At 41.0% G+C, this 23,868-nt stretch overlaps 1 protein-coding gene across 1 annotated transcript in view; it reads left to right on the plus strand.

Moving 5' to 3' along the window:
- LOC137130806 (G patch domain-containing protein 8) overlaps window positions 1–21,202 on the plus strand; it is a 37,146-nt gene extending 15,944 nt beyond the window's left edge. Inside the window, 4 exon segments of the mRNA XM_067511379.1 lie at window positions 5,232–5,369; window positions 11,406–11,536; window positions 12,723–16,506; window positions 16,508–21,202. Coding sequence (XP_067367480.1) covers window positions 5,232–5,369; window positions 11,406–11,536; window positions 12,723–16,506; window positions 16,508–16,651 — 4,197 coding nt within the window. The 3' untranslated portion in view covers window positions 16,652–21,202.
- The last annotated feature ends 2,666 nt before the right edge of the window (window positions 21,203–23,868 follow it).

A 23,868-nucleotide genomic window follows, 5' to 3' on the forward strand; every position in this document is an offset into this window, starting at 1 on the left:
TATCAGCTCATTAATACACGGCTATCCTGTTTGGGAGTTGTGTCTGTGTGTGTGTGTGCGTGTGCGTGTGTGTGTGTGTGTGTGCGTGTGTGTGCGTACGTGCCTGTGTGTGTTTTTGCTGCTGAGATCTACAGGTCATTACAGTAACAAGCAACTTAGCCCTCAAGTCAGCTGTCATTAGCTACAGAAGAATGGCCAGAAATCACACCGCACTGCCAGACTCTCATACCACCAGACTCTCTCCACTTATGTATGTGTGAATGCCTGTGTCTGATGGAGACAATCAGAGAAAAGCTTTAGAGACAGGCACAGAAAAAAACAGAGTGCTAGATATGTTTAAAGAGATTGGAAAAGAGGGGCAGCAGGAATGAAACACAGTAGCTTTTTTTTTCTTTTAACCACAAATGGAATTGGTTTTTATTCATTACGGTGGCCAAGTTAGGGTGATAATTATAGCCGAAGATAATTAAGGACTCAATTGGGCTTGATAAACAGTTATGAATTGTTTATTGAATTGTTCTCACAAGGCACAGTAGCAATTAGAAGTTCTCTGAATTCATAAATGTCTCCTATTCACAGTTTGTGCCTATTTCTCTCCTTTCCTCCCCCTTCCTCTCATCTGCTTTGTGTCATCTCATAATACACACCCCAAAAGACAACCAGCATGGTTGGTGCATGGTTGCTTTGTGCAATTTTAAACAAGTCAGACAATTCTTGATGTTTTTGAGAGAACTTGGATTTGGCTGTCCAAATTTTGTTCTGAAAGGCAAAACGATGAAATCATGGAAGTTTGTGCCGTAGGTTGCTATAGACTTAGCATGTATTATTTGTTAATTGCAGAAAAAGAACACGTGTATAGGAGATTCACAAAATAATGTGGCAAAATGTGTATTTTTAAAGTAAGTTTCAAAGTAACATGAGTGAATTACATGAAAGGAGAAAGATTTATGACCTTGTATGACCTGTGTTAGTATCAGTCCTGTCACTGCAATTACCATAATAATTGTCTCTTCAAAGTTAGCCATATTCAAAACTTTTCACTTCATATTTTCTTTACCCCCTGCAGTAAAAGTTCTCTCCTCAGGAGAAGTTAATATATTTGAACAGAGAGAATCTGTTACCACCAGTTGTGTTGCTACTGGGCTCGTTTTCTCCCTCTTCATGGATCTATTATGCATGCTGAGTGTTGTTTTGTCCTATTTTTACTAGTTTGAATTTCATACAGAACAAGACTGTAATTAAAACTTGTGTTGCAATGCTGTTAACAATTAGCACATCTGATCAGTTTCATCTCACTATGTCCAAGACAACACATTTAATAAATCTGTGGAGGCAAAAATCTTCACTCCCCCACAGACTGTACTCACAAATTACATGTATGATAAAAGCATAAAGAAAAGACATGTTACGTGCAAAACTACTACTTACCTAATAATCTGTACATGCATTTATAGCATTTTTACATCAAACTTCCATACTGTTATGGCCCTTCTGTCTCTCTCTCCCCTCCCATTTGTTTAAGCGTACAAATTTATTTATCTATGCTTGCATTACACCACAACTAAACATCCTATCTTAACAGGAAATGCATCAAATTAAGACTGAAAAATGCTCTGAAAAATGCTGTGTCAAAATGACTAGACTGTAATGTCATTGTATTAGCCTTAAAAGTCCTCTATATAGACCAAGTCCAGCCATCCGTGAAAATGCTGTTCAATATTTAATTAGAACCAGCAAGAAAGTGACACAATTTATCTCATACAAGTACAGTACATGGTCAAGCAATATTTTAATTCTTCATTTCAGTGTAAAAACTTGGTTTAAAAAAATATATCACATACAGTTTACAAGTAGGCTACAAAAAAAAAACAGAAGCCAGCTTCCCTCTTTAGTGTTATTGTTTAATACTACATTAAAACCACACACTATTTGCTTTTATTCTGGTGCCCAAAATATTGCATTTCAGCAGTAAACCTGACTCAGGTGAGTTTCATAAAGCCATGTTTTAAGTGTGTAACTTTTTAATTTTTATGTTCTAGAATTATGTTCCAGTACCTCTATTTTATTGTGGAGGTGGTGTTGAAATCCCCTGTGATGCAGACTCATTGAAAACCACTGACAGCAGAGATATTGGATCTCTGAGTAAGCCTTAATTGTAACATTTTATAACATTTTCATTCATTGTAATTTGACAAGGAATGGTGACCTGAAGGTCTGTATGAAGGAACATAGCAGAGCACAGCCTTAGGTTATGATTGAATGAAATACTTCTGAATTCATTTTGTACATTCAGCCCCTTTTTGACTTTGAAAAGGTTCTGATATAGTCAGTTCACTTCCAAAGTATTAGTAATAGTTAGGCTAGGACCGTGAGAAACATACAATTTGCTGAGTAGATCTTTAAGATCAAGATCAGCAGTGAAAGAATTGAGATGATTTGCAATCTCCATTTCCATTGTTGGTGAACTTTCAACTAATGGTTATGATTGTTGTTTTTTTTTTATTACATTCAATCTAAAGTTTAGACATACCAAAAAAGATGCAGTTAGAATTTATACGATGGCAGTGCCAGGGTGATTGCATCAGAGAGGTGCTGTCACAGTTTTACTCTGAGAACTCCCAGAGGTTCCTGAAGGGATCTGTTCTTTCTGGAGGGTTTTTCATGAATATATTGTATATCATTAGTTTCCAGTGCACACATTCTCAACTGCTGACACACCATGTGTGTAAAACATCTTTAGCCTGACTCGTTCATTTCCACATTAGCTCAAGACATTAAGTTACACCTGTGTGTGTTTGTATATGTGTGTGTGCTTGTTAAACTCGCGCGTGCTAAACTGATATTTGTGGTATAATTTTAGTTATGAAGAGCAATAGCATAGTAGTTTTTCCAAAAATCCAGCATGGAGAACACATAGAAACACATTTGCATCACTGTACAAACACTTTCACACATAATCATGCAAAGAAATCACCGTCCATTTAGCTCTGCAGATATCAATTGTGCTATTTCTGCAAACAGATTTATGCTTGTGAGGTAAATTGAGGTCTAAATTATTTTAACACTGGTGTATCAGGTTGACAGGCACTATTGCATGTGCGTTTGATTGAGTGCAAAATGTTTAGATGTATTTTTATGAGTGTGTCTATGAAAGAGTAGAAATTGATGTGCTGTATGCATTTAAAGAGAATGAAAGTATTCATGTTTGAATTAAGTATTCAGAAGAAAATGGGAAAATTGGGATCACATGTCATAAATGCTCATGACTATAGACACACATTTCTGCTTGGATACAGTCCTACCTTTTTCCCACTTACTTTCGTACTGTTCTTTTTTACTGTTTAAAATAATTAACTCGACAAAATGCAGAAAGATGGGGATGAATGGGCCAGAGGGTAAATAGGTGAGCACACACAAAAATATACGCATAACATATGCAATATACACAAGGTCACATGTACACAAATATAATGACTTCACATATGAAAACATGCACTTGAATAGCTCCTGTGTAGCCTTGCATGTGCCCAAAAGGTTCACAAATACACACAGCACTCATTATCTCAATCTCATCACCTTGGCAGTACTCAAATACAGACCACTCTGGGTGATTGGATCATTTCATGGTTGTGGCTTAAGCCTGCCAGGTAGATCGATACAATGACACACACACATACAGACAGAGAAAGGGAGAGAACAACACAGGATCAATGTCTTTTAGTTACTTTTCTGTTGATTTGAGTTTAGAAGAGTCCTGTCAAGCCTTCTTGTTTCTTCAGCCTCCTCTTCACACAATCTGGCTACAGGATATTTACCTGCAGATGGAACAGGCCAGAGAAAGGAATTGTTTTCCCCACTTATTTGTATGTCAGTGTGTATGTGGCCCGTTACATAAACATTGCATGGGTATAGCATTGTATATGTGTAAAAACTGAGGGCACATACAACAGGGATTGTTAAAAACTGAGCTAATAATAATGCTTGGGACATTTGTGTGTGTGTGTGTGTGTGTGTGTGAGGGAGAAAGAGAGGGCAGACAGGGGTCCTTTCTCCTCTTTCCTGCTTCGCTATCATCCCTCTCTTTTCGTCTCACCTCTGTTTCTGTGTGCAGACATGTTACTAAAGCAAATTGGGGCCAATAGACTCTGTCACTGCATGGCCTAGAGCTCACCAAAGAGAAAAGGTGCAAGCCACAAAAAACAAATAGGGCAAGTAGAAGGGATAAAAGGGATACAAAGGGAAGGAGAAAAATATGTGCTGGAGGAGGGAAACAGTCTGGGACTGGGACAAGAGTTTGGAAAAAGAGAGGAGAAAGAGGAGGAGATGGACAGAGGGAAGAAAAGAAGCAGAGAACGAGAGAATGAGAGAAAGAAGTGACAACCTCAAATTAAATTCCCATCATGTCAGTGTAGAACAGAATTCAATAGTGTTTATTGGCATCCCCTAGCCTCAGGGAAATTACATTCTGAAGCAGAGCATGGCAGACCCCTGAATGCATGCGTGCACACACATGCACAAACACATACAGTTTGCAAGGAAGTACATACATCTATTGTACACTGATGTAACTGATGATGTCCTGTGGCTGAGGTGAGCATGCAGACAAGCAAGTTATCCCCTGAGGTCCATGTGCCATTTACTCAGTGCATGTGTGCATGTGTATTTGTCTTTCCATGTGCTATTTACCCAACTTTATATGCACGTGTGTGTTTATCTGCAACTTTCCCTCCCTCACATACACAATTTTCTACAAAAGTCTAAGTTGTGCACTTTAGATGTTCAGTTTTTCTGTCTGTTGGCCATGATTGGCTCGTTCTTGGCAGTCAGACTTTGCCATTATAGCTCATACACAGGTTTCTATTATCATGGTTGTATTAAACGTGTCCCCAGGCTCAAGTTGCCATGAGCACAGGGCTTCAGTGCCTTTGTCCAACCTCCGGCAACAGCAGAAAAGGCAGTGTACTTTAATGGGCGGCCGTTTAACAGTTTTATGAAGAGCACATGTAGAGGCTATTACCGATTATGTCTCTGGGATGCAGATTTGTTCTAAATGGCTTCCAATCTGCCATTCTTTCAACCCCCTTCCCAACGTGTCTCTTTGCTCTCTATCTCTGCCCCTCTAACCCTTTCAGTCTGCGGCTATTTATGCCTCTATCTTAAGTCTCTCTCGTTTCACTCCCTCAATCCCTCCAATGCTCTCACTCATTCTTTCCATTTCTCTCTTTCTCCAGGAGAGTGCAAAGAGAGCTTTGGGCTGCTCAGTTGAAGATCTGAAGGCTCTTTTCTACTGTGAGCTGTGTGACAAGCAGTACCTCAGACACCAGGAGTTTGACAACCACATCAACTCCTACGACCATGCACACAAACAGGTACATGGGATGCACCTGCACTATAGCTAGAAACACGAGGTAACAGCACACAGATAGACACACAAGTAGACATTTTATTCATCATCTTTTGACATTGAATTTCAGTGTGTTTGCATTATGTTGATGGAAAGCTACTTGTCTATGTCAATCTGCCCATTGGGTACAGTTTTCCAGCAAGTAACACAAGGAGAACCACAATGGCATCATATCTTACAAGCACACACACAAAGAAAAGGGACGTTTCAGCTTGGCCTGCACACATATCCCCACATAGCATTTCAGTGTAGATTTCCATTTTAACAGGCTCATAAGATAAACAGCATTGATCCCACACAGAAAAATCAAGTCAAATTATGGTAAAATAAAAAAAGTCAGAATATGAGTGTCTACTAAAAGGTATAACAAAAGAATTTAATACATTTTTAAAAATTAAAACACTCAGTTTTGTTAACAATAATTGCTTTTTTGTGTCATAGGTGTTATTACCTAATATTATAAATTTTCTAACCATCATTACATATATATATATATATATATATATATATATATATTACCATACATGTTACAGTGCAATTTGTCCTCTGCATTTACAACCCAAATTACAAAAAAAGTTCGGAGGATGTGTAAACGGAAATAAAAATAAAAACAGACTGCAATGATTTTCAAATCTCATCAACCCATATTTTATTCACAATAGAACAAAAATACCATATAAGATGTTGAAACTAAGACATTTTAAAAACTGTGAAATGGAAAATATTGGCTTATTTTGAAATTGATGGCAGAGGATGCATGATTCTAGCTGCTCAACAGTCCTGGGCCTTTGTAGCTGAATTTTTTGTTTATGATGCACTAAATGTTTTCTATTGAAAGATCTGGACTGCGGGTAGTCCACTTCAACACCTGGTTTTCTTCTCCTGTGAATCCATGCGGTTGTGATGGATACAAGTCCTTCCCTGAAAGAGACATTGTCTGGATGGGAATATATGTTGCTCTAAAACCTCTATGTACTTTACAGCATTGATGGTACCTTTCCAGATGTGTAAGCTACACATGCCATAGGCACTATTGCACCTTCATACATCAGAGATTCAGGTTTCAATCTTTCTGCCTATAAATAAAGTGTAGTCTAGTCCGCAGGACACAGCATCCATGGTTTCCAAAGAATCTGACCACAGAACAGTTTTACATTTTGCCTCAGACCCTTTTAAATGAGTTTGGCCCAGAGAACATTGCAGCGTTTCTGGATCGTCCTCACATATGGCTTCTTCTTTGCATGATACAGCTTTAACTTACATTTGTGGGTTGCACAGCGAACTGTGTTAACATACAGTGATTTCTGAAAGTGTTCCTGAGCCCATGCAGTGATGTCCAGTAGAGAATCATGCCTGTTTTTAATGCAGTGCCGCCTGATCACACACATCCGGTTTTGACCTTCAGCCTTGTCCTTTGTGCACAGAGATTCCTCCTGATGCTCTAAATCTTTTGGTGATATTATATACTGGAAATGTTGGGCTCTTCAAAGTCTTCACAATATTACATTGAGGAACATTTTTCTGAAATTGTTCCACAATTATTTGGCACAGTTTGTCACAGATTGGTGAACCTCTGCCCATGCTTATATTTGAGAGACTTTGCCTCTCTGAAATGTTCCTTTTATACACAGTCATGTTGCCAATTAATCTAATTAGTTGTCAAATGCTCCTCCATTTGTTTTTGATTTGCGGCAATTACTTTTGCAGCCTTTTGTCGGCCCTATTCCTACTTTTTTGAGACTTGTTACTGCCATCAAATTGAAAATGAGCTAATATTTTCCATGAAATGGTAAAATGTCTCAGTTTCAATATCTGATATGTTGTTTATGTTCTATTGCAAATAAAATATGGGCTGATGAGATTTGCAAATAATTGCTTTTTGTTTTTATTTATGTTTTACACATCCTTCCAACTTTTTTGGAATTGGGGTTGTAACCCATCCCCTTCTGGGGAGCAGTGGGGAGCCAAAGGCAGCACCTGGGAATGCTAGCACTGTGTCTCACTCAAAGACACAGCTGATGCAGGAGGTGGAATTTGAACCACCAGACTTCTACACCAGCCTGAATTTCTACCCAATGAGGCACCAGGCCACCAAAGAGTATTGACGTCACAGTTATGCAAATTGAGCATGCACAATAAAGGTAATGAGATATAGAAATGAAAATTTGTCAGTACACCTATAAAAAAATATTTCGTGTTTTATGAACCAGTTAATAGCTTGACATTATACAAACATTTTTTATGTAACCATGGTTTGCTGCTGAGGTCTCTGGGGTCCGAAACTATGTGAAGTGGCGGGTGGATGGCTACTAAAGTCCTGTGTGTGTTTGGGTTTAGGCAACAAAAGCACTTGGGTCAAGGTTAAAAGAAAGACTGTGGATGTTGTTTATAAAAACAAGTGATATAAAAAAGAAGTGATAGTGGGGGTGGCTGTGGCTCAGGAGGGAGAAAAGGTTATCTACTAACCAAAGGTTGAGCAGCTCAAATTCCTGCATCTCCAGTACACATGTCAACATTACAACCCTGTGTGTGTCCCTGACCTGTAAGTTGGTTTGGATAACTTCCAAATGACAATTTACTGTAAATGTAAAGAGTTACCAAATTATTAAATCCTAAACAAATTAATAAAAAATCTCATGCAATTAGTTAAAAGGAAAGTTGTTTTAACAATGATGTTTGTTGTTAAAGATGTTCTGGGTTCTCCGGAAGCACAAAAAGAACAAGAACAAGTTAATATTTCACAAAAAATAAAGAGACTTTCTTTATTTTCAATAAATTAAGGTAAAAGTATGTCATACAAGAAGTTAAATCTGGTGGGTAATGTGTCTGATTCTTAGCCCAGCAGCAAATAAACACAGAAACGAAAAGCAGCCAGAATGAAAACAAACAAAAAAGAAATCATAATGTGCACAGTACTTAATCCCCAAGTCCCAAATTTAAAGAAGATTCCTTTTTTCTCTAGTTCAAAAATTTGAGCCGCTGATTTGTATGTATCTGGTACAAAAGGATGCTGCTACGAAATTCACTTTATTCTTCAATTTGTACTTTCTCTAAAAAAACAAATACACTGTACTAAATAAAACACAGAGCTATTAGTCATGGCTCAAGTATGAATCTATTATTCTAGATCGGACAAGATGAGGCCAATGGACCATTAGGAAAAGACCCGGCAGCAGGTTTTCTGTTGCTTTCTGCTTTCACATGCATTTTTATGCACAACCTCCACTCTGGACTAACAAGCTGAAGGTTCTGCTGATAGCTCATTCTCCTACAGCTATCTGTTGCAATGCCAAGACACACACTCACATACAAAAACATACAGAAGTGTGTTTGCCCATGTGCACACTTGTCCTCAAATGCAGGCAATCTTTCAACCTCGCCAATCCACTTCCCAGTTCTAAACGCCTACACTGTGCAACATGAAATAAACATTAAATTAGACTGTTCCTCCCCTGTCATTGTTCTTTGAAAAGGAATCGAAGCAACTGCTGGCCAATGTTAATGCTTTGTTTTAGCCAGCGGCAGGGACATGAAACGAGCTGAATGAGGCACTGAGTTGACAGTAGCCAGTGGCGCTGTAGGAACACACACACATACAGGCATGCATGTACACTCTGCCTACCGAGCAGACAACAGATGAAATTCTAGCTGAAGACAGCTTCCCTGCAGGAGTATTGGCTTTGGAGAATGGAAGCTGATTGCGTTTGCTCTCTCTCCTTTCCTTGTCATCGATTCGGGGATAAACATGTCTGAATACAGCGCTTTATCAGCATTTACTGCTGATTACACAAATTGCTCATTACAACAGAATTACACTCCCTTTTAAATAAGAGCAATCAGGCCATTAGTGAGGCCCCTCGCATGCTACCTAAGTATATGTCATCCCTCATTCTAAGAACCTGGTGGATATGAATAAACTCTGACTCACTTATAGATGCCCAGCCTGAACACTCCTTAACAGATCTGAAGAATTATTGATTAAGGCTTCGACAGACAGATTGAGCTTCACAGCACATAGCTAGACTTGCATGATGGAGAATAGGAGTAATATCACATCCCGCTGTTGGGCACATGACATAACCTTTAAAGACACAGGTATCCACTTTCCAAAGCAGAAAACTGAAATATCTCTGCACTGTGTTCAGTGAAAATGGTTCTGCGTGCAATATTTTGTTTGCCTCCAAATTTAGCTACAGGTTTGCCTGCAGTGGGACCTGTTTTTAGGTGAGAACAATAAACCTGGCAGAGTGCAAATGCAAGAGGAAGGAGGAAGTATTCATCTTCATATAACACATCAATTATAAACTACTCTATTTCTTTCTATGTGATTGCAATGAACTATACAGATTCTGATCTTTATTTCCTTGCTTCTTCTTCTTTTCCTTGCTCCATTCTCAGTAGTTTATTGCTAATAACTCTCTGTTTGAACATGATTAATTAATTTCCCATGGAATGAGTTTAGAATCAAAGCTTCTTCAAGATCTTTACCACATACTGACAATACACACATATACAATGCACAAGTGCCTGTACTGTACAGAAAGACATGTATGTTTAAGAAATACAAACACATAAGTGCTGCTCCATTGGCATACACTTAATACTGTCCTCAGTGAGCTGACAGTGGGACGTTAAACATCAAGCGATAATATAAAAAGACACCTGCTTGTGTAAGACTCAGCAGAGATTAACCTGACGACTGTCAGCTTCTGCATAAGATCTGGGTGTGAAAGAGAGAGAGTGTATAAATAAATCTGATGTCTGAGGGGCTAATCTGATGTGTGTGGTGTGTGAGATACATACTGCATGGGTGGGTAACATAATCTAGAGTGGAACTGGTGTAATCCTGTTGCAAGTTATGCCATAGAATAACTGCTCAAATGTATAAAATAAACATCAAATCGTGAATTTATAAGGCATGGGTGTATTGTACACCGAGGAAGCTAAAATATACTGGGAAGCAAAGATAATAGGACAGGAGATATGCCAGTGTGCAATATTGCAGCCATTCCTAAACTCCTGAGTCCCTCCTTAGCCTTCAGACACACACAGACACACATACAGAGACAAAAAGAAACATACCAGCATACGCACACCTGCCAAGCATGGATAAAGAAGGGATTAAAGTGTGCCAGAAAAGGAAACCAGAGAGAGAGGCATGAATCATTGTTTCCCTAAGAGGACTGGCACACCTATGGATATAGACACATAGTTTCACACACATATATGCATGTGCATATCCATGCACACACATAAAACTGAGCTAATTATTTTTTATGCACTGTGATGCCGGTAAAGACCCACCGGTTTGCTCGAAATAAAATCACTCTAACTTTGGCGTAGTTAATTTTTAAGTTGTATTTTATTGCATTTGTGTACGTGTGTATCTCACTCACACGGGACATACAATAGTCTAGCATTTTTCCAGATGAACTCTCTAGTCTACAATGTCTCTGATGGTTATTTAGCCAGTAATTTTAGCATTAGCGTATCAATCACTTCTGTGCATTTCAGCTAAAAGTTTGTTTCATTTTTGATTTGTTTTGCACACAAACTAAACTGTAATGAATGTTAAAGGGCTGATTGTGTAACAATTTCAGTGGTATGCCATTGGGACAGCCGACCAAAGAAAAAAGTGTCAAGTGTTCAACAGGCTCAGAAAAGAGCATCATCATTATTAAATGGCTTGTGGCTCATCTTAACTCTTAATCTGCTATTCAGCAGTTGGGTTGTGTTTGCTCTCAAGCAGTGTGTTAGAGGAAAAATGCTTTCTTCCAGGCTGAATGGAGTTAATTGGACATGGGCTTTGGAGGAGAACATCTGCAAGTGCTGCCAACTGATGTGTATGGTGTGAAACACAGCCGCCCAAAGAGTTTCCTAAAAGTCATCATTTGCACTCTTGTCTCTCCTCTTTGTCCCACACTCATGCCGTCCTTCTTCTTCACCACCCCGTGTCCTCCACATACTGCTTCTGTCCCTCCCTGTATGTTGCCTCCTGCAGAGGCTGAAGGAACTCAAGCATAGGGAGTTTGCTCGCAACGTGGCCTCGAAATCATGGAAGGACCAGCGCAAGCAGGAGAAGGCACTCAGACGCCTGCACCAGCTCGCACAGCTGCAACAAGAAACTCAGCGGTGAGTGGGAGGAGTGTGTGTGTGTGTGTAATGAGACCAGGGGCAGGAATCCAGAGGGGTTAGAGTGCGTCACATTCAGTCAACTTTCTTCGATTTGATGGATGCATCCACAGATGTGGGAGCACTCAGTTGGCCTAGATAGGCCACAGGTGAAGTAAATATAACATGAAGACACATTCTTGCTGACAATCTGAGGCAAATGATTTGTGGGAGGGGGATATGGAGCTTCAGAGAACAATGAATGCTAGAAAAAGGGGAGGGAGGCGGTTGTAGGAATTAAATAAAAATGAGTCCAACGAAGTGAAAGATGAAAATTGCTTAAAGATGAAACATGTTCGTACACCTAAAGCAATCAAAACAACTAATCAATAAACAATACATCTCAGAATAATCAACTTGATTGCACCTATTCCCTGTGCAATTAAATGTGTTTTCCTATAATCAGGCCATGATATGTGAACAGCATTACTGTGACTACCAATATCATGCATTTGCATTCACTCATGATGTATTTCTTTTCTTTCTATGGTTCATTCTTTCTTTCCTTAGCTTAATTCTTTTCATTCTCTTTCCATCCTTCTTTTGTCCTTATTTACCTTCTTTTTTCTTCCTATCTTAGTTTCCTATTTCTTCTTTTTATCCTTTCTTTTTGCTTTTGCTTGTATAACATATAAGTGTTACATCATGATTCTGTATTATTACACAAGCGTGCAGACAGTGCTTGCTTCTACATACCTATATGCCTATTTAATGTGCAATTCAATTTAATTCAATGTACTGTACACAATTGCAATTGAGCAGTTTGCTCTATGATTACATTATTACCCATTTAACTTGCACTACTATTATACAGTGTATTACCCAGCACTGTAATTTATGAGTGCATTTAACGATAATAGCACCCTGTGACTCAGGGCTTAAGGTGAGTTATTCACCAATTGCAGGGTTTGTAGTTCGATCCCAATCCTATGGGCCAGGTTGCCCCTGGTGTATGTTTTTTACATGTATTTATACTTTGTTTATTACTTTGAATAAAAGCACCTGCCAAATGACTAAATAATAACTAACTAATAATTATTTACTTAAATGCATCACTACATCAATACAGCCAGTTGAACTGACCCAAATGAGTCAGACTGTAATCTACTAAAGTTAAGTGTATTTCTCTTATTACCCCCTGTTGCAGAGTTCCACTGAGAACCCATGGGCCACGCAGTACAGTCAGGGCTTTGAGCCAACAGCAGGATAGAGACATGGACCAAAGAGACAAGAGCCTTGATGACAAACTTGAGCCCTGCAACCACACCCAGAGACTCCCTCCTGCACAATCCAGGAGACCTCGTCTCAGCCACCAGCCACAGGATCCATGCCAATCTCCTTCCCAAATACAACAGGCAACACAGTCCCCACTAATCACACATCTGGCATCCAATACAGACCCTCCTGCAGTGACAAAACAGTCTTGCCTGAGCTTGTATCCCCAGCTGCCTCTGCCTGGGTGGGGACAAGTGGGAGGCAGGCTTGGGGTGTCTTTCTGCTTCTCACGCAGGGGGCCCAGGCTGGAGCCTTCTGCCTCCGTCTTCTCAGACCTGGAGGAGGAGGAGAGAGAAAAGAGGGAACGAATGAAAGACAGGATAAAGGGAATAATGGAAGATAATAACAGAGAAATTGGGGCAGCAGAGGAGAGGAACTGCAATGAGAGTGAAAAGTATAAGTCGAGCTCAGACAGTCATGGACCGAACAACACGGGGCCTGTCCCCAGAGAGACTATGAGAGAAGAGGGAGAGACCGAAAAAAGAGACATGGTGAAAGAACAGTCTCCAATTTCCACAGCAGCACCTGATAATCAGAAACACAATTCACTGTTCTCACCATCACATACCCAGGTAACCATATGGGGCACATCACTAGCGAGGGCACATACGGACACTGAACACAGACACGGTGAGACAGAGATTAAGCAAGAACCAGATGAGAGGGGAGAGGAGAGCCAATACATGAATGTGTTGGGGAAGAATGGCTCTACCAGCCTTAGATGGCCTATCAGCTTGCTTAAGTTCACCAAGTCTCAACCACACATTTCCTACAGCTGCAAGCCCCAACAACAAAATAAACTCAGAGGGGACGTGCATGATATACAACAAATTCAGCTGCGTGCCCTCTCCGATAAATCCAATTCACGTGTGCCAGCTATTCATACACCAGACACTCATTCATGTTTACGAATACAGACAAGACATGAGTCCCTTAGACAGAAAAAAGAAAATTTCAAGGCAGAGCAACATATCGATTCAGACACAGAAGCACACGTGTTTCTAAAGAACAAAAACCTTTCATCATCAGAAACAGGACCAGACAGAGAAAGATGCATACTAAGTATGGACAATTGTGTGAGGGCAGCCTCCCATCCATTTGACCCCACTCAGAATGACAGCTCTGACACAAACTCCCAGAATCCTCTGGGAGGCAGATTAGGGGGTGCAAGAGGGATCAGGGAGAGAACCATCACAGCCCTGAGCTGTAAATTAGAGTCTGTCACCCAGCCTGGCACACAGAGGATGAGCAACAGCCCATCCAGGTGTGAGTGTGGGAGTGAGACAATGTGCGAGTGTGCCAGGGCTCCGCAGCCATACATGGGTGTCTCAGAAGTGTCACGCAAAAAGAGGAGAGCCAGCACAAAGAAACACAAGCTGGGAAACAGGAAAAGGAGCGAGAGGGAAAAAGCTTCAAACAAGCGCCAATCAGCAAGGTGCAAAGTGAGGAGTGTTGTCTCTACAGTCTCCACTGGCAGAGAGAGAAGAGGAGAAGCTGGAGGGAGCTGGGGGGAAAAAGGCAGGAAAGGGGAGAGTGGGGAGACAAAAATGAGGAGGAGGGAGCAGAGAGCAGGGAGCAGCTGTCTCCTGGGGAGATGTGAGGCTGAGCCAGTATCTGTCTCAGTCAGAAGGAGGAGGCCTCACAGGAGCCACAGCACTGAATCCCAGTCACACACAGACAGGGAGCAGGCAGAGCAATGCAGTGCCTACTCCCAGCTCCCCAGACACACAGCAGACAGAGACAACGAAGGGGAGGGAAAGATAGACGGGGATGCAATGTCTTTTCCCTGGCGGTCTCACTTCTCCTTACACTCCTTCTCACCAGGATGTAACTCAAAGCTGTTTTGGGAAAGGGGTCACCATAGCAACCCCAGGAGTTTCATTGACTGCTGTTACCCCGACAACAGCTGTGGTAGCAGCCTGGCGAGAAAAAGAAAACTCCTCCACAGGGACAAGAAATTCATTCATAGTAAGAGGAAGAGTTCGAGGTATTGTGAAATCGGGAAGGAGAAATGCAGGAAAATCAGAGGGCATTCAGGATGCAGAGACAGAGGCCTGATTTCAGATACAGAGCATTGGGAATGGATGAGAGGTGGTGAGGAGGGCAGAAAAAGGAGTAGATGGAGATCGAGGAGCAGAGCGTTGGAGTGGGATTGGGTGGCAAAGTTAAGTCCAAGTCCTGGCAGCTGGGGCAGGAGAAGCAGACATCTGAGCCCGGAAGATGTAGACTGGGACAGATGCAGTGTTGATAGATGGACGTGGGCCAGCACTGATAGCTGGGAAGACATGGGGACACACAGATCCAGGTCAGGGTCTAGGACAGGGGCTGACAGCAGAGACAGCCCGAGCTGTGCGTGGAGATGCACAGGCAGAAGACGCTCAAGCTCAAGACGCTTCTCCAGTCCTGACTGGTGGACGAGCCGACAAACCCACAGCCCCCATAGTGCAATCAACCCACGAGCCAGCAGATGTCACAGCCTGCGCTCTTGCAGTCCATGCAGTAGCACCAGCATATCTGAGCTGAGCTGGGAGTGGAGCAGGAGCAGTACCTGCTCAGGTGTCACAGTGGATGGGGGAAGAATGGGCTGCAGCAGGATGTCTTCACAAGCTCCAGGACTCTCATCAGAGGCCCCTGTGGAGGCAAAGAAGCAGAGAAACTCCATGTCCACTACATCCAGCCTTAACTCCGGTTCCTTCTCTCATTCCTCACCCCACAACTCTTCTTGTGCTCCGTCAGTTCTGAGCCTCAACACACAAATTTATGATACAAGTATTTTACAGTTAAAGGATTGCAATTCAAAGTCTGACCTTGGTCATAAACCCTCTGCCCCTTTCACAAGAAGCAGCTCAGGCACAAATCTGGCAGCAACCCCCTTATCCCCAAGCAAGTCACAGAAATCAACTAGGACTTTGCTTTTCCCACTCATAGGGAAACTTCCTGCAATCCAGAGAAAGGCTAGAAGGGAAAGGAAGCTGCTGGAGAAGAGTCAGGAGAAGGTTAGAGAGGAGGCAGGGGAAGATAAGGGCAGTAGGGTGGATGGTGGAGCAGTTGTTGAAAGACAGAAATGTTCTCTGGACATGACTGAGTCAAACCCCAGCACAAAGCCAAATCTCTGCCCGTCAAAGATTAGGACTGAAGACAAACAGACAGGTGGAGAGACAATGCTGCCAATCAGCTTTACTGCTGAAGAGATGGACAAATATCGCCTCCTGCAAGAGCAAGCGAGAGAACACATGCAGAAAGTCCTGGAACAGACACAAGAAAGTGCAGATACACACAGAGAAACAAATTACACACACACCACACAGACAGAGAACTGCGGGACTTCAGAAGAACAATACACACCTTCAATCTCACACTTGCACAACACGGCACAGTCTCAAACTCAGTCAGTTCACATAGAGACGATGCAAACACAAACACAGCACACAATACAGGTCAGTGTCCCGGTTCCACAGTTAACGGCTCAAGAGACCTTTACTCAATCCATGGCTCTGGCAGTTCCCAACATCCAACCTCTTCCACCATCTCCACCTCTCCCCAGCCTTCATCATATCATTTTACAACACACACCCATGTCCATGCCCCCCTCCCCATCATCTCCCACCTCACCTCCAACTCCTGCAATACACCCACATCCAGCTCAGCTCGCTCACCCCCTCACACCTCTCCACCCTTCCCTTCCCCATCGCTTTCACATCTCACCCTTTTCCATATCCTCCCTGGTTCCCTCCATCCTCTTGTCCCATCATCCCATCCCACTCCTACATCAGTCCCCTGCTTTCCATGCAACCCCACTAACTCCACTCTCAACCGTAGCCCTGCAACCCTTAAACCCCCCGCCTTTCATGGACAGAGCATGGTCAGTGCGCTTTCAACAGAAGGCGATATGATTTTTACACTGTGGCTGCCATGTTTATAATCTTCTTTGGCAATACAAACTGATGAGAGACAGAAAAGTATTTTTTATTTTGGACAAAAGCCTACTATTCGAAATGAGGAAGTGTCAGTGCTTTTGCTTGTATCCACGCCAACCCTTCACATATGGCCTCACACACGTGCATACACATAAGCAATCTAACTATTGACTGTTTTCAAATTAAAATGTGTTTCTCTATTTAGCCTCTGCCGTGTTGCAGCAGACAGTGAGAAAACAGACTTTGATCCTTTGCTATTTCTATCATTCAGGCCGAGAATATAGAGAAAGGTGCACCTGGTATTCAAAGACAAGTTGGGCTTGTGTCATCCTCTCTCTCTTCTTCTGAACTGCAGGCAGACCAGCTGCCTTTTGAAGTGTTATTCATGACAGGAAAAGAGGGGCAAGAGAAAGTGGTAATACTCCCTCCTATCTCCATTTCATACAGGTTATCTGAGCTACAGTGTGACTTTCAACAAACACAAATAATGTTCTAGGGTCTATGGGCATAGCACAGCCATTTTATCCTTGGTATATACTCTATAGTGCATACTGTATGTGTAGCGATGATTCTGGGCTGATACACACGTACACAGTATAAAAGACAAGAACTTATTTCCATATCTGACACATGTAAAGACCTGTTGTCTCTATAGTGTAAATATTCTGACAGTGATTGATAACATTAAAATAATGAGAAACAATAAAATTATAGGTGAATTTGACCTTGACCTGTAATGCTTATTCCACACTCAGGCTTCGATGATACATACACTTCACTAACTTTTATATGACATGGCCTTTTTTTCCCCACATCACATGTAAGAAATCTGAAAACTGATCTGTTACATTAGAACCTGATTGATAATAAATGGGTTTTATCTTTTTTCTTATTCTGTCTTATGCGGGTCAATTGTGCAACATGCTGCAACAAATTCTACATGAAGAAGCATTGATGTGTGGTTTACCGCTTCAGAAAAATCATAAAGCATTGATTCCAAAAGCCTTCTTACATATGATTCAATAGTTTGAAGCAATGTGTGTTTGTGACCCCTTGTCACAGGGACTGGTTCTGCAATTATGTTGCAATCCCCGTGAGGGTCCTGACCTACAAGCTGAAAACCACTTTTCTAGAGGATATGAAGAAAACATAATGCAGAAATTTAACATGTTTATCTAACAAGTGGGACATTATATTAATAAAAAAGTGTGCAAGTTTAAAACTTGTAAACTTGTTGCTAATCACAGATTTAAGCTGTCCTTTTGAAAATCTCATATTGTTTCCTTAGTATGCTGCCAAATTATTTAACATAACAAGGTCCACTTTGACCTTTACCATAATGAGAGTGCCTCAAAACCAAAGCCAAACAAATGCCTGCTCCGCTTCAGAACAACAGACTCTTATTCTGCAGCAGGCAGCACTGACCACATGTTGTGCTTGAAAATCATATACGTGAGGTGCAAAAACTAAAGAAATCCATGAGCATCCTTCTTGCTTGTCTTGCAAAGGCTTTTAGTGGTTAGTAACTGTTGCTATGCAGCCATGCCTGGTGATTGCTGAAGGCACGGGTATATTAAAGCTGCTTGCCAAACAGTTGATCACTGCAGCAGCCGACACTTAGGGAGCAGAGCAGAGAAGAAAAAAGAGCGGCATCCAGATGGTCTATGGACTTGGACTACCCAGAGTGCTTTGAGAGATTGGATTGATTTGCCCTCCATGATATCACTGAAAACAGCCCAGCACACAGGGGGGCTACGGGAAGGGGTGACATAAATACACAAAAACAAGAGACAAAATTTACACTCCCGGTCGTGAGGTTTTGGCTAGAAATATAAGGCAACTCCAGCAGAGCATCAGTAATTGGAGCACAATTCGTCTTTCTCCTCCTCATGACCCCTGAGCGTGTGTGTCTGTGTGTCTGTGTGTCTGTGTGCGTATAAATGAGAGTTTGCGAGAAACAGAGAATCCCTATCTCTCTCTCCACAGGACAGGAGATCAAACAGACTGTGTGAAATATAGAGCAGCAATAATTAGCAGCTGTTACAGCATCAAACCTCTCTATCTCTACCTATCCCTCTCTCTAACACACACACGCACAAACACAGAGAGAGAGATAGAAAGGGAGAGAGATGCTCACACTGCTCTGCTCTCATCCCAGAGTTCAATTTAGAGATACTCAAATGAGCTGCAACTTCTCAGTCGTCCAATACTGATAATCGGGGAGATGACACAAAATCAACCCACTCCAGTTTTCCCCCCATCTTCTCTGCAATTTGTGTGCATTAAATCACTCACAGAGTCTAAAGGGAAATGAATGAAAACAGCCATAAACACAAAATAAAAGCTGATTTTTTTTTTTAAACTTGATCAATGAGTAGAGATCTTCAGATGTTTTTATAGTGCAAAAATGTAAGCTCGGACACAGGTTCTACGTGGAAATTAGCAAATGCAATCTCACTGCACTTTTTGTCAGTGACTGATTAAATCATTACCTAAGCCCCGAGATTTCTACCCCGGCGTGTTCATGTTTTGCTACTGGTTGTGCATCCATGTACATGCATGTGTGTATTTGAGCGCACACACGAGAGTCATATGATTTATGATTGAGACGAAGCAGTTTCCTCAGTCAATCGCTCCTGTGAATTAATGAGGTATAAAAACTAAAGATGGCACTCAGTCAAATACGCTGGCAGTCAGAGAGCTCACTGCTGGGGTAGGACCACTTCTATTGGCACCGCATTTGATTGTTAGATTGTGGGTATAGACTGAATTGAGCGACAAGAACCCCTCATGGCTACTGAAGCGACCCATCGACCTAAATTGCAATACTGTATAAATGAGACACTTCCTATGTATTGCTCTCTCCCGTCTTTTCCTTTCATGTGGTCTTGCCTCCTACCCTTCTCTTTGATTGAACCAGGTCAGTGGGGCTGCATTCAGCTCCCCCGGCTGTTCTCCGACTGTGAAAAGAAGAAAAGGCACCATAACCATTCCTAGTCTCTATTCCAGTCATTTATAGTCTAAATCTTTTACATGTTTGAATGCTGTGGTACAGTTCAAACATTCACATCACAATGTGCTTTACAGTATTATTATTACACAGAGAAAGACATTCCTTTATCTTTTCTCTTGCAGTGACATTCATTAAAAGTTTTCTTGAGTCGTGGCAGAGTATGACATACAGTACCAGGCAGTTCCACTCTAATTTACATCTTTTTACTGAATCTCGGTAACTCTTAGGAACAGCAGTTACACTGTGAGCACGGATAATATTCTAACAATTCTGAGTCACCAAATGACATTTAAAAGTACAAGTAAAATTTCAGTTGGAATGCATTTGAAACAGAATAGACATTCTGGTTTACATTACTTGAATTTTCAGGTGTCCAGTATGCCATGTCATTTAATTAAGTAGCATGTGCATTTCTGGTATAGTTCAACCTTGATGCGTAACTATTTCACCTTTAAACTTCTATAGAAAGGTGCAGTTCAAAGAGCAACCTGTTACCATTGATGTGTCAAGAGAAACTGCTGTTGCTGCAGGTGCAATATATGGTAATTTAAGTGGCTTCAGGCTGATTCGAGTTTTGACATCAAAAACATTTAGCACTGTTTATAATCCAACCCCTCGAAAAGGACACCATTATCCCATAACACACCAGTCTATTTGTTTGTGTTTTACTCGATCCACTTACTGAATCCTTCGCTTTCCTGTTGAAGACTTGTTTGTGTAGGATTTGCATTATGTAGAAATAACTATGTGAATTAGGTTCTATGATGGATTTAGGGATTAGAGGAGGTGGTGGGCTTGGTGATACTCTTAAAGTTGGCACAGCCTCATGCCCAAGGACATGACACTGTCAGCACATTGCTTACCCTCATGTACACACCAACACACACACAGAGGTGTAACAGGGTATAATTTAAGGGGCTGAAATAGTAAGATGTGATGCTTGGTTGTAAGACAGCATGGATAATTCCCTGGTTATGTTATCTCTGAGAGACAGATGTTCCCACCAACGATTACTATGTGTACACACACAAAACAAAAACAACACACAGAGACTGTGTGCATGCAGAGATGCACAAACACTTTAAATCCTTAGACAATGGGAGCAGAGGGGGTAGTCTAAAATAGCCTTATTGACCAAAAACACAGATCAATGATCAAGATGACTTTCCTGGGAGTTAATTATGAGATGTAATTAGTTTTGCTAAAGACAAAAACAACATTTCTACCCAGAAAGTTTTCTTTAATAAATATTTTATTTAAAACAATCAATTGAATAGTATATAATGGATGCTGATCTCAACTGCAAAGCTTTTCTTTGGTAAGGTGCACTGCAGCCATCGTTGTAAGATTCATCCTACACAAGAAACAGTATGAGAGCAGAGGATAAAGGTCACTAGAATCATGGCTTCCTACAGTGGCTGTAAAGGAAAAAAACCCTTAGGTATGATAACCATCACACCCTTCATATCGGTCATTAAGAGTGTGAATGCCACAGCAGAAAGAGAATGATGTAGATGAGCATTGTGCAATTCTCACATGTTAATCTTCAAGTTAGGGATGTCAATTGTGTCATTTGTCTTATTAGCCCACTTGATCGAACATTTATAAAACATCTTCTGCATCCAAACAGATCATTCACCAAAAACAGCCCAACAGCAGCTTTCAGAAAGGCTGAAAGAATTACTGTTAGAAGGAAATCTGACTGGTTGAGCATGACTTCATAGACACTTTACATGGATGTGAATGTGTGCATAAACATTAGGACTGCCTCTCAAACTCCTTCCTCCTCTGAGTCTTGATCTCCCTCCTATTTCCGTTTAACAGGTTTCAGCTCCAAGTCTCCAGATTCTGATAATTTTTCCCTTAATCCCTTCAGAGGAGCACCCAGCTTAACTCTCTAATTAAGTTAACGATACACACATACACCAACACAGGATAAACAACACACACAGTTTGATGCTTTAAGCTACCTGATGCATGGACAATTGATGGTTGTTGTGCTGATGAGTTTGTGACTGTATTTCTATGATTAAGACCCAATCAGGATGTTATGACGACACATGAATTTTTAAGCTGTTAATCCAGGATTATTCTCTCCTCCTCTCATCTCATTACCGTCGATTATTAAAAAAACACATACAGGCACGCACACACAAATACTAATTATGGGTTGGTTTCCCTGGAGACTCAACACATGCAGGTAGGGTCTCCAAAGATAGCTTGACACACAGGTAAAAAAAGACAAATCTGCTTAATGCATGAATGCACCTCAGGCATTAAGTAAGCAATCCTTTTTGGTAATGTATGCATTTGTTAATTTGAAAGATTAAATCTTAAGACATAAAAGTTTAAAAAGATCCTGTAGATGTACAGCACGGCAATATATTTATACAATCTCATTATTATGTGTTTTTATCCTCTCAGAGAGGACACTTTTGCTCTTCAAAAGGCAATTTACAGCATAGAGGGGGAAAGAATGCAAGCAAACAGTGAGTGTCCTTTCCTGGTGATTGAATGTTTGTCCTTGTGTAAAAACTGTTCTCCCCTCTCCAAGCAAGTGTAAATATTCCTGTTGTGCTGCGGCTGATGTACAGGTGAGAGAATGGCCAAGGATTTTGAGATCACCCGAGGCTTTGTGTCCACTATGGCCCACTCACACCAGGTCAGCTCAGAATAACCAGAAAGGGCTGACCGCTGATGTTCACTCACCCCTGGAGTCATTAATCACAACACTGCAGACAAGCGGCATGGATGCACCCCGCAACACACACACACAAATGTAGAAAACCACACACACTAGAGTGCATTTTAATTATAAAGCCAAATGTTAGATGACAGCATCGCTCCAGGTTGTCGCTCCTCAAGGCCTGTACTCCTCGTGCATTATCATACACTAAAGATCACAGACATGAATATTTGTGTGCAAAGGCCAGTCCACAAATAACAACACATCATATCACATTAGGCTATGATAACCTGCAGCATATACACACGCACGCACACAGTATTATATCTGTCATTTTGCTCCTGTGCTGTATTTTAGTTTATGTGTTGAAAAAAACCTAACAATCACACCATGGTAGCTGAACCCCCCGTATTCCCAAACAGACTCTCAGCTTGCAGCTTGGTTGCTATCAGGAGAAAGATCTTCGATAACATTCCCATTTACTGGTTATAAAATTCTTCAAAGGGGCCACGCAGCAGTGGATGCCTGTGGTGTGTTTTGTTTGTTAACAGGTAGGGTGCATGGAGAAATACTCTGCAGTGAATGTGTGTTACAGCAAGCACGTCATACAACAGTCCCTCTACTAAAGGCATCTGGGGAGAAAATGTCAGTTTGTGGGAGAAAAAAACTTTTAAGACAAAACAAAAATATTTCAAGGCTTCAGAAGTCACAACTGTTTTGTTGTGTATATTTTGCAGGCTCACAGAAACTATGGTACAAGGTTTAATTTTAAAATTTAAGTTTTCATTTTAAAATACTATAATGAGACAAAAACCCAACATCAGATGAATCAATCCTAATTTTGCTAAAGCAAAAAGCACAGACGGACTTTGTAACATTTGTATATATCAGAGTTTGTATAATATGAAAAAGAAACCCAATATTTTTGTAATTTAGTTTAAAAAAACAAAACAATACAGGGTGGCTTGAACCATTAACTGGACATGCTGTGCATTTTCTGGAATTTTCTGTTGGGTACAAAAATGTTAAAATGTTATATTCTTCCATGTCTAAACAGAGAAGCTGCTTGTATAGCTGTCTACCACTCAGATGTACAAACTGCCCTTTCACCTTTTGCACTCAAATGTACAAAACATAAAAGAAAGTTTACAGCACCAATCTATTATTGTGCCCTGTCATTAAACTAATCCATGCAATAACACTGGGAACATTGGGAATTTTAAAAGGCTGTGATGGAAAAAGTTGTTAAAAAAAACAAAATCTGAGTCGCTTGTTTCTCCATTCTGAAATTCTTTGTCTTCCACTTTGAACAGTGTAGCAGAGAGAAATGCACGCTGCATAGGTTATGTCTCATATTCACTCTATTGTGTGTTGTTTATTCCAACAAGTTAACCAAAAAAAA

The sequence above is a fragment of the Channa argus genome, chromosome 7, assembly GCF_033026475.1.
Source record: "Channa argus isolate prfri chromosome 7, Channa argus male v1.0, whole genome shotgun sequence".
Lineage (NCBI taxonomy): Eukaryota > Metazoa > Chordata > Actinopteri > Anabantiformes > Channidae > Channa > Channa argus.